Source organism: Eurypyga helias, unplaced genomic scaffold, assembly GCF_000690775.1.
Source record: "Eurypyga helias isolate BGI_N326 unplaced genomic scaffold, ASM69077v1 scaffold22385, whole genome shotgun sequence".
NCBI classification, from domain to species: domain Eukaryota; kingdom Metazoa; phylum Chordata; class Aves; order Eurypygiformes; family Eurypygidae; genus Eurypyga; species Eurypyga helias.
The window spans coordinates 1-17,241 of record NW_010251085.1 but is presented as its reverse complement, the minus strand read 5'-3'; the positions used below and the strand labels follow the sequence as shown (position 1 = coordinate 17,241).

Sequence of the window (17,241 nt, the reverse complement as noted above, 5' to 3'; positions counted from 1 at the left end):
GTACTTATGCAACTTTGTGTAGAAGCATTTTATTTCTTTTTTAATAGAAATCTTGCTGAATGTCAGGGAAGATGTATTTGTACAATCTCTACTTCCTGCCTGTATGGTAGACACACGGCCATACCTTGCCCATGCACACAAATACAGAAAACAATAGTCTAAATGGTACTGCAGTCTTTGGGCTGAGCAGGCCCGTTACCAAAGCCGTTTCTAGTGACAGCTTTTGAAAATAATACCACTAAGGATTACTGCAGGGAGACCCCTGAGTGGGCAAACAGTGCTTTTCATGTTCTCACCTTCAACCATACCAAATACACCAGAACAAAATAAAAGAAAGATCACGTGTGGGCAAACACACACGTTCCTCGCTACAGCTGCTGTGACTATAAAATTACATCATTTTATATCAAAAAGCACTTTTGCCACACATGCAAAACAACTAGTTTCCTGAATTTCTTCTCTTTGAGTAGTGCATCTTCAAGGCCACGGTGTATCAAGAACGGTGTACTTTTCACGTATCACATTGCTTGGCAGCTCTGGGAATTAAAACAAACAGATATTGTTTGGGAAGAGCAGCGACATTCTGTGCTGCCTACTCAAGTTCCAGCTTTAAAAAGTCTTCTTTTTATTTCAGACTTTGAAAGCACACTCAGCACTCAAATATTGGAAAAGAATCATCAAATCACAGAATGGTTAGGGTTGGAAGGGACCTTAAAGAGCATCTAGTTCCAACCCCCCTGCCATGGGCAGGGACGCCTTCCACTAGACCAGGTTGCTCAAAGCCTCATCCAGCCTGGCCTTGAACACTTCCAGGGATGGGGCATCCACAGCTTCTCTGGGCAACCTGTGCCAGTGCCTCACCACCCTCTCCATGAAGAATTCCTTCCTGATGTCCAACCTAATTCAGTTTCAGTATCCCATTTACTGTCACTATGTCAACTCATGCCTTCTAGAAGTTGCACGATATAAAAATATTTCAAGTCAATTAAGAGATTTGGAGTGACCTTACTCTTTATCCTGACTAGTAAAATGTCATTTGATGCAGGTGTACCAGGCTCAGGCCCTAGTGATACCTCATGGAAGGCTCAGGCCCTAGTGATACCTCATATTTCCTGGAAGCTCACTCAGCTTCCAGGAAAAAAAACAGAAGTACCAATAGCATCAACAAGTGCTCTTTTATCCTACTCCCATGAAAAGGAAGCACAGCTTCTGAACAGAAAAGTATCAGTGAAAGACTTTTCATTTTCAAACCTGAGCATCTAATCTAAATTTTAAGTTTTTCAATGAGAGCTTAGATTTTAAGATCTCTATAATCTGGCCAGGCAAACTGTTACTCTTCTGATGGATATGAGCTGCAGGAACCAAGAATCTTTGCAAACTCGGCTACCCACTTTGGGAACCAGTTTCAGACTTTTGGGCCAAGTTACTACGTTTCGTGCCTTACTGTAAATTGGGAGTCTATTTACATGTAGTTGATGTCGCAATCTTACAAGCAGTCATAAAATCAAAAAAGACTAATCCCAGCATTGAGGGCATTTCAAATCAGAAGAAATCTTAAGTTATGCCAGGACAGTGCAACAACCGTCTCCGTTTGCCCTCTCTGGCAGATCTTTAAACCATCAAGCGTAACCCAACAGGCAGAGGCCACAGTGCACCTTTAAAGTGCAAAATTCAGGTTTGTCAAAAACAGGCTGAAGTTATTCAAGCAGTTCTTGATAAAAATTAAGATGTGTTTCGGTTGTTTGTTTTTAAACACTACTAAATGACCCTGAAATAGAGTAAATTGAGTGAAATCTGATTGGAATCTGACCAATCTAACAAAACCCAGAGAATTTAAATAACATCTAAAGAGGTAGAGGGGGAGAGAAAGCCTACTTTTAAACCCCTTTCCTGTGAACTCCCATGGGAGTTCACCAATTAAATACGTAAAGAAGGATTACTTACATTAACAACAAAAAAGAACCACCCAAGAAACAAATACAACAACCCACCACCAAGGAAACAGTCCTTGCATCTTAAATGCTGTATTATTATAAAGGAGGCACACAAACTAATTGACCTCCACATTTGATCAGAACTGTACTATTTAATATTTCCTCACTGACTTATCCTCCTCACTTTCAGAAATACACAGTCCTACCCCATGCACCATACAGAAAATATGCTTTCTTCTCAATCATACATCATTTGAGGAAGAACAGCACCTGCACAGAAGCCCGTCTTCCAAGTTTCATCATATTAGCACTAAGTAACTCCAAACATCAAAATCCCCAAAAACACATTAATTAAAATACCTGGAGATATATTTGGACTTACCATCATTCTAACATCACTCCTTTTGCATCTTTAAAAGCCAAGCAAATGGATTAGTAATGAGTCAAACAGCAAGAAATGATTCATAATTAATATTCAGGTTAATTCTAAAGTTTGAGTTAGAACTTGCTACTACTCAGCATGCCAATTAGTGAACAGAATAGCAAAAAAAAAAAGTTAAAAGAATGAATTCAGAGTCATCCCTTTCTCACAGCAAATTACCCCCATCTTAAGCGCTATCAGAGCAGCCCAACACCATGGCAGCTACTCCAACCCAAAGAAATATTAAAAGAGTAAGAGCGACAAGGATAGATTTTGCTAAAATCATAAGTATTTCACCAAGATAAATGCTCAGGAGCAAGAATTAACATCAGCTTTCAAGACCTGCCCCCTCTTTTCCTCTTTAAGGTTGGACTTTTTGCAAGGCCAAGAGGGTGGATATAGGCTCGAGAGGCACCAGATTTGCCCTACAACGGTTACACAATGCCACTGGCTGGCAAGCGCAGAAGCAGAGAACAGGCGGTCTGGAGCTGCAGGTGTAGCTTCAGAGAGAGCTCAAGCCCCTCCTGGCTCACAGCCACATGAGCTGACATACCGATCTGCATCTCAGTGCCGCTGCACTTGGAGCTACGATTATCTTTTGGACATGTCTCCGTAATTAATCCCTTAATGAGAAGATAAGCCTTGAATATCACCTACCATTTAGTGGTTCTTCTACAGCTTTCTGCAAAACATTTAAAAATATATATATGTATAAAAAGCCTTCATGTTTACTTTTGGCTCGCCACAGTTAAATTACTCTAATTGACATATACAGTAAGTAGTGATTCTACAAAAATGAAGAAAGCTGAATGTTAATAAAATTAATGACTGGAGTTTTGAAAAAAGAAGTTCAGTCAATCAGTAACCGCATTCTCCAGATTATTTTTCCCCCATTGTAAGTTTTTCCCCCGAAAAAACACCTCTAGGTGGCAGCAAAAGGCATGCAGATATTACTTTTAAGCTCTAAAACCTGATTATTTGCTATTTGATCCATGGTAAGGAATAAAGCACCGTGACTAAAAAAACAAAACAACAGTAGCCAAGCAGCCAAGTGTCATCTCCTTACAAAAGGAAATGCACCACAGCTGTGCATTCAGTCTAGTAGACAACCATCAGAAACAACACATTCAGATGATAAAAACAAATAAGTATCAGTAATTGGTTAGGATGGCAGACTTCGAAATACGCACCTTTCCCCTCACAGACTCGAGAAAATATCAACCATCCTTCTGTAAGTGTGCCTCAGCGTCAGCGTTAAGCACTTCACCAATGTTAATTTTTCCACAGTGTTTAGATCACACAGAATCAAACTGTATTTTCAGAATGACTTCACACCTAATTAGTGCCTCACAGTGCAGCAACTCACGCCGAAGAGCCCTCGATGGGAACGAGCAACGCTTGGATTTCCCGCTAGGTCTTTCCGTAACTTCCGTAAGTTCATGGGCACAAATTACTGTCACTCGAATTCCCCTGTATCTGACCTCCCACTGACTTCAGCTGTAAAAAACCCTGGTTTGAGTGGCTGAGATTTCCAGCGGCCTCTAAGCTTTAAATATTTCTGTGGACTTCAGTTGTGCCTGCAGTTCCGAGTGCCACGGTGCTCACCAACACGGCGCTCTGGCTGTTTATCTGTCAGATCCTCGCTGCAGCGCGGAACCACCTCGTGAGCAGAGCGGCTCACAGAGAACGGAATTCCACACGGGATGTTAATTTAGCCATGTTGGTTTCCATTTCAAGGCTTATTTACAGCCAAAACCGAAGTTTTAAATAAATAAATAAACAATCTCTTGCCTGTTTGCGTCTGTTCTGCAAGTGAGCACGAGCAAGTTAGACAGAGGCAAGACTGCGTTTTGAAGACGCGTATCTGTAACACTCTGCCCAGCTCATTTTTAGAACATGATGAATGAACTTTGTGAACTCCTCTTTATCTTAAACTCCGTGCACTCATTCCTTCCGTAAGTGGTCCACGGGACCAACCCTCTGAACAACTATTCCTTAAAATGAAAGTAAAATGAGAGAAAGCCAAGGAAAAAAAATCCCAACCCAGTCATCCTGAGTGCTGTCAGCTCTCCTGCCCCGCTGTTAGCAGCCCAGTCTCAGGCTGTAGGCTGAAGGGGAGACCTGGAAACGTGTCCCAGATGTCGGCTGACAGCCAAGAAATGGGATGACTTGGTCTGCCATGCTCTCCTGCCACAGGGAAACTTTACTGGTGTTTTATAGCTGTGCCTCTTCACTTGCTCCCACAAAACTCCAGAAATCAGGCAGTCCCCATTCACGGATCACTAGAAAGCACTGCCTGAGTCTGTGAAAGTTACTGCTTTCAGAATGATTACTCTAGAAGTAAAGAAAACCTGACTGAAAAACCTTTTAAAAAAAAAAACACAAGTGCTTTTCCATTTGTTCTGTGTGACCTAAAGACAGACACTCCGATTTCAGACGATCTCATCAAATTAAGGGGCATTACAGGAAAATAAGAAAAAAAAAGATCAAGGCCATAGCACCCATGCAGCTGGGAATTCAAGAGAATATTGCAGGTTCTGGTGTTACAGACCAAGGGGGGAAAAAAGCCCTCAGTCTTTGTTACAAGCCACCTAGATACAAAGATCCCACAGCATTCTGCACACATCTGGGTGAGCAAAAGCATAAATGGGTGTGAAAAACCACACTGTAAAACACCAAACTTCCCTTGACACCCCCCACCTTCGTGTGACAGCCCCTGAAACTCCGCTTGGGCACAACAGTCGGAGCAGCTGGTAGGCAGGGGTGGTAATTACAGTACTATAGACACACTCAATGGGGACAATGAAGACCACCAACTCACTCAACATTAGACATCTGTTACACAGCCAGAACTTGTGCTTGCTACCAACCTGGTCTGAATTCGAGCTAGTGAAGAAAGGTTCAGTATCTCACTACAATCCCCTGAGCCATCTAGTCACCCCAAATTTATTAATTTTAAGCTTACCCCTGGACGAGGATGATCTTTCATTCTGGAACCTAAAAGGATTACAAAAACAGTGACTTGGCAGATGAATAAATGTCACGATCAACCAAATAAACATGTCTACTGATAAAACTTGGAACAGAGCAGGAGCACACAAAATTGAAGCTTCCCCTATCCAAGATTACTCAATACAATGATCTGCAAATTCTTAAGGCCTCTAAGCACTCCCCTGTTTAGGCACCGAATACTCTTATCACGTACAGTCTGAACTGTCTCACTTATGCATTCAGCTCTAAAAATGAATTATGCTACACACTCTTCTTTGTGCGTACTTTGGTGTGGTGGAACCTACCCCAACAGTCACATCTGACTTCTTCAGTCAGCATAATCAAATTACAAATGCAGTATTTATGCAGATGATTAGCACACAGCAAAGTCTTACATGCCAGTAGTCCAAAGTCAATAAAAGGTATTTTTATCCTTGTTAAAAGGGTTGCTTCACCTCTATCACATTTCTGACTCATCTTCAACACTCTCACATACCAAATACTAGGCATTCTGCCTTATAGAATCATGGAATCATAGAATGGTTAGGGTTGGAAGGGACCTTAAAGATCATCTAGTTCCAACCCCCCTGCCATGGGCAGGGACACCTTCCACTAGACCAGGTTGCTCAAAGCCTCATCCAGCCTGGCCTTGAACACTTCCAGGGATGGGGCATCCACAGCTTCTCTGGGCAACCTGTTCCAGTGCCTCACCACCTCATTCCTTCTTTACTAGAAATCCTCCTCCCTGTCTCAGGGTTTATCTTCTGACCATGCCCAGACATGGTGTGCACATCCTAAACCTGGGAGACCGCGCGGCTCGGTGCAGACTAGGGACTGCGCTGACTGTACATGCATCAGCTTCGATCTGGAAGCAATATATTCTCAACTGCACGGTTCTGCTCCAAACTAACACGCTGTCTGAAGAGCCTTCATGCACAGCTAGAAACAAAGTCACCCCCTTCTCACACCCAAGCTGCAAAGTGCACCTATTGTCATGCTGGGATGTGCCAGCTTAGAAATGTCTGCACCACAGTCCAATCACACAGCACTGCTGTGGTTTTTTTGTTTATTTAGCAGGCCTGACTGGCTTTCATACCTTTAAATCTCTCGTCTTTTGAGATCTGGTGAACAGACAAGTTTCTGAAACAAAGTATTGCTGTTCTTTGCTCCTGGCTTTTAAAGTTAGATGTAAGAAAAAAAAAAAAATAGGATTCACCAGAATGAAAGATGTGCAGTCAAGCAGCTCTGTGAAAAATCGCTAGGCAGATTTTGCTTCTTTAAATTCATATTCCGATAAGCTTTTGTCTGCACCCTCCCAAAACTCACTCTATAGAATCCTCAAAATCCTTTTGCTCTCCTCGTTCTAAGCTTCAGCAAGACAACTGTGCAAATACAGAGCTTAAACAGCAACATCTGTCCTACAGTGGAAACACTCTCACTGAAGAAACCCGTGTTGTTCTCAAGAGAGTTTATGATAAGCTGTACATTTCTTTACTGAAGATTCCCCACAGTCTCTATGAAACCAAGCCAATACATACAATTTTTCAGTCATTTTTATAAAATGCGTAATTGTGAAATCACACCTTATGTTCAAATGTCTAACACTCAAAAGTACAATAGAAAAATATTCAGAAGAGCAGGGTTTTAAGTGCTAATATATGTATATATACATATATGGCAAACTATTAGGTGCTACTTACCCATAATAAACACGTAAACCAGACTAAGCAAATTTGAAATGGCCATAATAGCTAAGCCAGCAATCAGAACAGACCCATGTAGCGGAGGACAGGCTGTTGAAAACACAATACAAGAAACTGTATCATCTGACACAAGTAAAACCACAATTTTTTAAAATATAACTGAATACTAGAATTAATAAGCCTGACAAAACCAGATGTGATTAATTTCTCTTTCAAAGCCATCCCAGAACTACTTCTGTATGTTCCTTTTTCTGTGTACACAAATGGCTCAGAGGCATTTCAGTCCTGCTTGGCCGTACTGCTCTACTCCAGCTTAGCTATTCTGTCACTCACTGCAACTGCCCACATTCTTCTATCATCTGTACTTTACACTTAAAACTTCCTTCTTCAATCCCCAATGTTCTGAACTGCAACGTCCTTAGACTACAGAATACAGTGCTGTTACTGATCAAACAGGGTACAAAAGGGGAGAAAGGGCAGAACATGGGGGCAGTTCTGAGGCAAATCTACCGCAGGTAACAGGAAGCTCCATGTTTATGGGCCTATCACAAGCAGGAAGAGGCTATTAGAACCTAACCATTGTTCACGACAGAAACTCCTTGTTCTCTGATCCTTGTTTCCAGGGGCCTGAAGTCACTGCAACCATCTGTGAGCTCAACCTACAATGAGCTATTTCTGCTGACACGTAAGTGTCACTGAGCTACACTTCCAGAGACACAATAACACCTGCCTGACATGATCTGTGAGAAGGTCACTCTGAAAAACCAGGGACTTTCCATCTGACAGCAGAATAAACCAACACTCCCTCCATTCTGTATTACTCTAAAGGATTAATGCTTTACCAGAAATCTCACAGCAGTTTATTTTACTGTTACAGTTGACAACACGCAGGTTGTCAACTTACAAATAATTCTGTAAATACTAAACAATAAGCATAAAACTCAAATCACAGCTCCACTGAAAGGTCTATCACTTCACCCCGATTAGACAAACCTTTAGAAACCACCTTAAGGAGAAGTAGCTTTTCTTAAATCTCCAACCAAATGAATGATTAAAATGAAGAATGTTTCTACAAAACCACAAATCCGGGGTATAAAGTGCTTCCAATGAACACAGGTATGTAGTCTACTACTAAATACACTGCCAAGGATGCCTAGTCCCAAATTCATCCTTTTCTCTGCTGTTGGGATTTCTGGTGGCCAGAGGGGAAGGCAGGCAAGCAACTACAGGTGGCTTAGAGGCAGGGAAAAGTGGTATCACCGTGTTTGGTGTTTAGCTGATGTTCCTTTATGACAGGGACTGTTTTCCAGTCCTGAAACAGAATGTCAGCCACAGCCAGACTTGAAACAGTCCAAGAACGCTTCCAAGGTTACTGGCTCTGCATTGGCTTTCTTCAGCTGTTTCAATGGTACTGGTTCTCAGTGACTCAGTTATTTAACAAGGAATTTCTGATTTATTCACTGAACATGAGAAAATTATCATGACCCTAGTTTCTCAATACCCTAGGCCTTGATAACAATAGCAGTAATAAAGGTCAACGCCGGGTTTAGGCGACTCTTTAGGGCACTAACTGTTGCAAAATGAAGACAATAAACCTTTTTATTTTAAAGGAACTGCTCACAGAACGCAGGCATGCTGGATATAGTTCTACTAATGAACCCGATATATGTAACACCACCTTTGGGCTATCCTTCCACTGGATAAAAGAGCATTAGCACTGCAGTCCTAAAGTACATTTACTGAAGTTGCTAACACTCTATGTAGTGAAGCCATTTTCAGAGTATTTTAGTGTTACAGATAAAAGAAACGTCAGGTACAGATGAAAGAAAAATGACGCTTTTACCAAAGACAGATTGCTTACCTGAGACGCACAGTGCAAAACCGACCACAGCAATTACGTAACCAAGAACTTGCAAGCCTATCAGGGCTAATGTTACTTGCGGTAGAGTGTCAAAAACTGGGAAAGACAAAGAGAAAAGCAAAATTACACATTTTTACAGTTTTAACTACAGAGGCACAAAAAGTAGATCATTCACATAAAGCTGGCAATCAGATTCTCCTAAATCCCAAGCTCCCTCAACTAGTGTGTTAACAAAACTCACGAGTCGCTGCAAGTCACTCAGGGTTTGTGTAAGTATACACACACGCATAAAAACCCGTATGTATATGTAAGCAAAACTATAAATGAACCACAAGTAGAAAAAAATGAACATGCATTCTAAGAGTGAGTTACTCATCCCAGTTCCACGACCCAGGAAGGAAGAGCAGGAATCACTCAGATGTCCTACTCTAAATCTCATTTTTCAAGCAGGTAACTTATACTTCTTCCCTGAAGGAATGTGGCCAAACAAAACACAGGTTAAATGTTTTGTTTTGAAATACCAGGAAGTCCAGGAATCCAGAGCGCTATTGTAGCACCTATTTATAAAAATGGAAATAGTATGTAGGACAGGGGGGGCAGGGGGAGAAGACTCAGTTTTTCTATCAGTATGTTCTTCAGCTAGCGAATGAATACATAAATACTCACCAATTCCAAACATGAAGTATTGAAGCGGTACCAAAATCACAGCAGGGACTACAATTAGGCCAAGACCAGCCTGATTCTGTGCAGTATAGCCCTCTGCAAACATACGTATGGAAATTAGTAAAACAGAAATCCTTGATCGGCATAAAGCACAAAGCAAAGAAAGTAGATCATTGGTATCATCAAGTTTTTACAGTCCAGAAAAAATCCCACTGAAGCACCAGAAGTCACTCCTAGCCCCTAATATTCACCCCATGTTGCAGGATAGAAAACAAATATATTTGAAGTCTGTATCTCCCTATGATCACCTGAGCACCTGATAACCACAGTGTGTTTCTGTTTATTCTATATTAATTTCTTTTCCATTTTAAAATTAGTAATTTGCAATTAATAGTAAGTACTAACTTACTTCCACACTACTGAACGTAAGAGATTCATTTATGGTCTTAAGCCCTTAAACTAAGAAGGCAATCTTAATATACGTACCTTGGACAAAAAGAACAGTGCCTACAACAGCAGCAATTGTGAAGATGACACCTGCTGCAATAATGCCCATTTTCTTCTGAGATACGATTTCATATTTTAATGCTTAAAGACAAAACAAAGAGACAGAGAGGAAAACAATCAGACATACAGATTCTCTAAAGTACACATTTTATGATTAGGAATATTGCCCTAAACAGGGTGAAAGGCTGAAAAAAAACCCAAAGACTGAGGTAAAAAACTGCACCACAGGGAACCATCTACAAGACTAGGACATAAAGCACACTCTACACTGCATAAATATGGGACTCCGGTGTAGAAAGAACATTTAAGGATATCTGGCACTGGCGAATGTGTTGCCTCTAAAAACACTTAAAATCATAATGTCAGTGTTAAATTACACCTCAGCCAGTGCTAAGACCAACGAACAAATTTAGTAAGAAGAGAGCACCATTCTTCTCCAATATTGATTTTATGGCCACAAAGTGAAACATGTTTCTGTTTCTAATGATTCAATAATGTCATGGTCAACCAACAGTGAAGAAAAGTTTCCTTGTTCTAACCAATGACAGCAGGCCTTATCCATTAGACCCCACAAAAATCACACACGTGCAGAAAAAAAAAGCTCATTGCTTGCAGCACTACTGGCAGCAGAAACACCACCACGTGGCAGAGGAGCTCTAAACACAGACCTTTGCCTACAAAGACATACAGCTGCTAAAAATCTTAACCCCAGGAAGCAACCCCTGGCCTCCAAGCAACCAGAGCCGACTTGAGGCCAGACTCCTTAAACACTGGGCCTGCATCCACACTGCACGTCTGGGGCACCACACTCAAGCCCTTAAACCACATCCCTTTTTCATAAGGTCATGGGTATTTTTCAGTTCAAAGGATCCAAACTCTGCAAATCCTACGCCAGACTAGCCTTTTCCTAGCTTGACGACAAAAATGTACGTTGCGTGTCCTGAAAGAGCGCAAGGCTTGCTGAAAGGGAAGACTATGGAGCCTGGTGTGCTCTTACTGACCAAGCCTGTAGGTAGTAGTGCTCATTGGAAACTATACTGAGAACAGTGTAGGAGTTCTCTGTTGTGGTGTTAGCTGATTGATGCCAAAACAGTCCAGAAAGGAACATATGTAAGAGTGTGGGTAATCAGGAGAGGATTCCAGAGCAAACCAAACACCATGTTATGTGACAAAGCAGACATACCACCTCTCTGTGTATTATTACCTTGACCAATTCTACTGGACATCTAAAAGATGTAAGCACAGTCTTTCATCTTACACATTGCCTTTATGCAAGCAAGTGATTTTAGGACAAACCAATAATCACAAAGAAAGAAAGAGTCAATACTTACCAATAAAACACAACTGAACCAAACACAAAATAGTAACTAAGAACAGCAACGCTACGATGATAGCCGTATCCACGAGCATGAACCATGAGCCTAGAGAATAAACAAAGAAAAATGGTAGGAAGAAAACAAAACCTGAGGTTATTAGCTTTACATTTACTGCTCCTTTTAGCTTATGCTCTAGCTTGCTTAATAATGTATGTAATAGTTAGCATTAAAGAGTTACAATAGGCTAAGAAAGCTGTGACTTCTGCCTACATGTTTTTCACTCTGCTCTTGCGTGTGCCAGTCTACTTTCAGTATTTCTAGCTACCCTAACATTTTCCAAGCTGGAGATCTTAACCTCCTCTGCAGCAGAGGATACATGCATGCTGTTGTCTGGCAGTACCAGCCAGTTCGCTTGCGGAACTACAAACAGCACAGTAGATTGGAAAAATGGTGTATTTAGGCTAAGCAGGGTAGCTGGGCAAGATATGAAAAGTCCAATTTGCTGTTTCTTGAGCTGTTTTATTCTACCTTAGGCTGTTCAGTCACTCGTGCAGGAAGACCGTGTAAGCCACCTTCCAACACAAAATTCTGAAAACATCTCCACTGAACTAGAAAATGCAGTTGATTCTTGCATATCTGCCCATAACTTCATTTAGACTCACTCGGTGGAGTCTAAAGTCTCCATTTCTTACATTATACTCGCCACCGTTGCTCTGCCTGCATGCTTGCTTCCAAAGCAATTTCTAATCTTCACTGAGATGCACACTCCTTGTACTTACACTCCACATTTAAAAACTGGATCTGCAGCTCCAGAAACATGGAATTAAGCAGCAATGGGTCACAACCCTCAATATCAAGTAAATACATTGAAGACAGTTTTAAATTCACAAATTCCCCTCTTACCTCTCCCCCTGCACGGGGTCACAGAAGAAGATACTGTGGTTGGAATATAAAGACAAGGCAATCACAGAATATACTAAAGGCAGAGAAATGGAGAAATATCAGTTCCTTATCGCCAAAAGAAGCCTAATTGAATTAACTGTTTAAAGGAAGGATTTTTGCTTCACTTGCATTTTCAGAAAAAAGCGAGGAATATGGAAGAGTAACTTCAGTGCACAGCTGCCATTCTCTAGAACAGCCAAATCGCACGGGCACATCCCTGCGACGGTGCTCAATGTAGCCGGGAATTGCTAAGGAACTGAATGTAGCTGCAAGCAGAGACTGAAAAGCAGCTTCACTTCCTCTGCAGCATTTCCAGGTGACACTACCAGGTATTACAAATAGAAAAAATAAAAAGCAAGCAGCCACGAAGCCTGGTATCTGCTAGGACTTCAGCATGCAACAGGGAACCGCTTACGGTCCAGTGTCAGGCCAAGAGCACTTGCTGTACGGGACTGCCTGCGGTACTGCCGGCACACGCAACGTGCGAGTAAGAAACGGCTGAACACATTTTCCTGGTAGTACATCTCCCTTCCTCTGGTGCTTCACAGCAATAAACTCCCAGTGAGAAGTATTATTTTGGAAGACAGTATAAGGAAGTCAGTTCCAAACTAACAAGACGTGGCAGGGGGGAGGGGAGAGAAAAAGGAAACGGATGAGGGAAGGGAGGAAAAGAGAAGAGAGAAGGAGGGGAAAGAGAAGAGAAAGAAAGCTTTATGGTCACTCTCCTGTGAAGATAACTGATCAAGAGTGCACAAAGAAAAGGGCAGTAGCATGTAAGTCTTTCTCACTCTACCACCCACTTCCTACGTGAGGCCAGGAACCACGAGAAGTGAGACAGAGTGGGCTCGTGTAAGAGTATCTCTGTGAAAGCGTCTACTGGAACACAGTGATCGTGACAGCATGAATTCATTGCTCAGAAAGGACAGAGGGAAGACAGGTGGAGGATTTCCATTATTCACTAACCGTTTTCAAAACACTTGCTATGTTTTTGTGAAGAGTCTCTACAGAACACCGAGAAACAAACAAAATCGATGTGGAAGAACTTAAGAGAGAGAACAAGCGACTGTTTTACCTCCAGCTAAACCCTCAAACGTAAGACTGAGTTTTAACATTTTTCTATCATATACTCTCAAACCTAAGGTGACCTCGCAGCTATAAATTCTTCACTAACCACATTTATCCTCTGGTGCTGGGGTAATTTCCTCGCCGCACCTGACAACTAGAAAATGAAATTAGAAAAATTACATCAGTTTCCTGCTTTGTAGTTTTTATATCGTTTTTAAAATTCTAAACATACAAAAAACAAAAAGAGAAAACAGTAACATTTGCAAATGGGACTTGCTTATACTACGCCCTCAAGCCTTGTTTCCTCTTCTAGAGCTTAACACTGAATGGCTACAACAGTCCAAAACGATTGAGTAAGGAAGAAGCTGCAAGAAAAGGAAGGAAACTGCCCATATAGCTCTTCCTGTTTTTGCAGTGTTCCAAAACCGGAATGATTCCGTAACATGGGCACTTTCAGCGGCTATGCCCCTCTCAATCCACTGCAGGATCACATCTGTTTTGCAATGTGTATGGTCAACCCAATCATCAGACCCAACTGCGAACTACACAGATGTTTGCAGCAGGACACAAGTAACATCTGCCCGAGCATTTTAATGACAAATGCAAAAACGAATAGCAAAAACACCCCAGGATAATTCTACAGTGCCTGGGCAAGACTGTTGGCTACACGTATGTAACATACTCTGTGCTTCTGAGGAACTTTCCAGAAGCAAGGAGCAAGTCTCCTGCGCAGAAGGGAGAGCACCACACGCATCTGCCCAGCGACCTGTCCCCTCCGCAGAACCCTGGGCAGACTGCACGTGTACGGCAGACTCCGCTGTTCACCAGCTGACGCGCACGCGAGCCGCCTCTCACAAGACACGAGTAAACGGCTCACGGAGTGAGAAACTCATCACTTAGTCACCGTTCTCTTAAAAATTCTCTTCTGAAGACGACATTTAAGGCTAGACACCCGTAACACGCTACCATCTAGGAGCAGCATTTTCAAACTCATGGGAGGACTGCATGCTCTTAGATCAAGTTTCAGAGCTCTTACACAGAATTTCTATTAGTTCTACCTGTAGTTTTCCCAGAATAGCTAAAGATTGCAAGATGCAATCCTTCAAAAAAAGATCTCTGCAGTCACTGTGATGGGTGTATACACCTCAGTGCTACAAAGATACTAGGAATCTCTTTTGGTACGTCATGCATTAACATGAGGGTGCTGAAAATATCACCAACTCCAAAAGAGATGGGAAGGCATAGATTTTACTGTGTTAGACAAGTGATCTTCAGATGTTATTATACAACAAAAAAATGTGTTCAGATCTTTCCCACGGAAGCATTCCCTTATAACTTTATCCAAAATAACTCATATTTGCATTCAAGTTAGAAGGCCTGGGTGTTTCCTTCTTTGCACTTTCACTTTAAAGTAATACAACATCACATTCATTATCTTTCTCTTTCCTGTAAGATTTTGCCTGTTTCCTCGCCCAACAGCTTCTCTAACAGTGGCAGGAGGCAACTCACCTGAGTGGTCTCTAAGTTCAACTTTTGTTTCTCCTTCTCTGTTTGATTCTGTCACTTCACAGCTGTAATTTCCAACTTCTGCTTCTGAAGTGTTCAGCATTAGAGAGGCAATACCCTTGGGTAAATCCGCCTGAGATACTAAGTTAGCTGATGAAAACGCTGGGTCTCTGAAAAAATCCTGTTTTGCTCCATCAAAAGAAAAAATTATTTTTCCTTGTTTTTTCCACGTAACAAACATGACTTTTGTACTGTTCTCCTTTAGATTAATCACATTGCAAGGTAAAACGACAGTTTGATTACAGACAGTTCTTTCAACAACATCTGTCGCATTAAATAGCAACTGGGCAGAACCTACAAAGAAAAATGAAGATTGACACAGAATTATTTCTTAATATACAAGAGGAAAAAACCAAAACAAAACAACAATTAAAGCATGTGGCTTGGGAAAACAAAACAAACTCTCCCATGAAATCACAAGAAGAAAACCATGCTTTAAAGGAGTAACAAAAGAAGGAAAAAAAGACATTACTGCCATTCTACCACAGCCCCTCTACACAGACCTAGCCAGTCTCACATCCACGTAATGTACAGATAGCATAACCCATCATAAACTGTAAAGAAAAGTAATAAAACTTTGGGCTGCCACTTACTTGGACACCTCCCCCCAAATGCCGCACGCAGAAATAACGCACTAAGGCCTGGGTTCTGCAAAGCATACACCTAACAGTAACCACAGGTTGTCCACTGATGCTCGGATTTTTGCTGCTGATCACACAGGTCTAGGCACCAGGTCCAGGAAAGCATCCTTTGCAGTTCATTTACATGAGGAAAAAAATTCTGCCTTCATCCTTGTCCAAGACAGGCAGGGCTGCTTAGTCAACAAAGACTGGACATTTGTTCCTTCTTATCTCTGAAGGTGGAGCCAAATGCCCATTTAGATAGTTTCTTGCAAATTCTCCCTCTTTTCCTTTCTGACGGGAGGAGTTGCACCATATATTTTAATACCATATATTAAATAAAATTATTACTTAGTATTTGAGTGTATACACAACAAAATTGAAAAGAGAGAATTGGTAACAATAAACGACCTGGGTTATAAATCATTACGATTAACAAACAACAGCATTCAGTGCAGGTAATGAAAAATCACCACCACACAGGATGATGTTACCACGGCTGGTTCTTACCATTCATCTCCCACACTGCACCACAGCTCTAAAGCAGTAGTTACTGACCGCACAGTTTCAAGACATAAACCCTATGTCGAGATTTTATCTGAAATAAGACCCATTCACCAATTCTTGAGAATACCAAAAATTTTAACACCTGTATTTAAAATACACCAGGAGCCAGAAGAAAGAGGTTAATTAATTAAACTAACCTGACTGCAAAACAGGAAGGCTTTGAATCTTGTATCTTCTGTATTTTTTCCTCGTCTGTGTGAAATCGTAACTTAATAGCTGTCCTAATAGTCACTGCTCCCCAAAGTCCTAGTGATGTTAATCATTCAAACTGTTTGACTACAGCCACCTCATAGAACCAAATATGGGGAAAAAAGGTCCTGTAATCACGGCCGTAACCCCTAATACTGTAAGCACACAGACTGACAAAACCAGCTCAGAACTGCGATATGTATTTTATGACTAAATTCAATTAGGCGAAGAGACGGGGGGAAAAAATAAATCAGTAAAAGTTGTGTCACTATTGGCTCAATTTTTTCAAAGCAACAATCTCAGCACAAATTTAAAAAGCAGCCATCCTTGAAACGCTGCTTTCATGTTCTCACCCAAGTCACTGGATCACTACTGAATTATCAGCAGCTCAACAGGAACTGACTAAACACACATTATGCATGACAGCACTTCACAGTGAAGGAAGAATCAGTCTCTAGTTTACTGACTGCATTGCATTTTTTAAACTCTACCTCAAAAAATAAAAGTAGCAAAAGCACAGCAAAGGGAAACTGTACCCAAACTGCGAACTAACAGAGAACAAATGCACGCAGTTGAAAGCTGTAGTGCTTCAGGGGTTCTTCCTGAAACAAATTTCACATCCGGTTTATTTCAACACTATCTCACGATAAAAGGTTTCTGGGTGTGGAGTGGTGGCGTTTCAGGGTGGTTTTTTCCTCCTTTAGAGCTAGCACATCTACGCTTTGCAAGAAGAGTTTATTCTCCACCGCTTCCATCACTGAGAAGGGCGATTTTCAACTAAAGGCAGCAGCTATACTTCCAAATATTTACCAAAGCAAGCAAAACAAAACCAACCACCTGGAAGGGAATAAAGCAAACGCATCGGGACTTTCTCGCCATCATTAGCAGAGGAGGGC

General features: G+C 41.5%; 1 protein-coding gene across 1 annotated transcript; it reads right to left on the bottom strand.

Annotated features, from left to right (window-relative positions):
* Positions 1–477: 477 nt before the first annotated feature.
* Positions 478–15,258, bottom strand: CD47 (CD47 molecule). Its single transcript, XM_010151903.1, has 10 exons — positions 14,913–15,258; positions 13,510–13,557; positions 11,412–11,501; positions 10,060–10,161; positions 9,577–9,669; positions 8,911–9,006; positions 7,047–7,139; positions 5,321–5,352; positions 3,013–3,037; positions 478–536 (listed from the first exon to the last, which is right to left on the bottom strand). The coding sequence occupies exons 1-10, from the start codon at positions 15,148–15,150 to the stop codon at positions 478–480; spliced, it is 876 nt and encodes a 291-aa protein (XP_010150205.1). The 5' UTR covers positions 15,151–15,258.
* Positions 15,259–17,241: the final 1,983 nt, after the last annotated feature.

Coding starts and splice junctions, on each gene's coding strand:
- CD47 (XM_010151903.1), bottom strand. CDS start 15,150: ATGTTTGTTACGTGGAAAAAACAAGGAAAAATAATTTTTTCTTTTGAT. Junction 10,162..11,411: donor GGTTCAGTTGTGTTTTATTG/GTAAGTATTGAC, acceptor TTTGTCTTTAAG/CATTAAAATATGAAATCGTA. Junction 7,140..8,910: donor TTTTGCACTGTGCGTCTCAG/GTAAGCAATCTG, acceptor TGTTTTCAACAG/CCTGTCCTCCGCTACATGGG.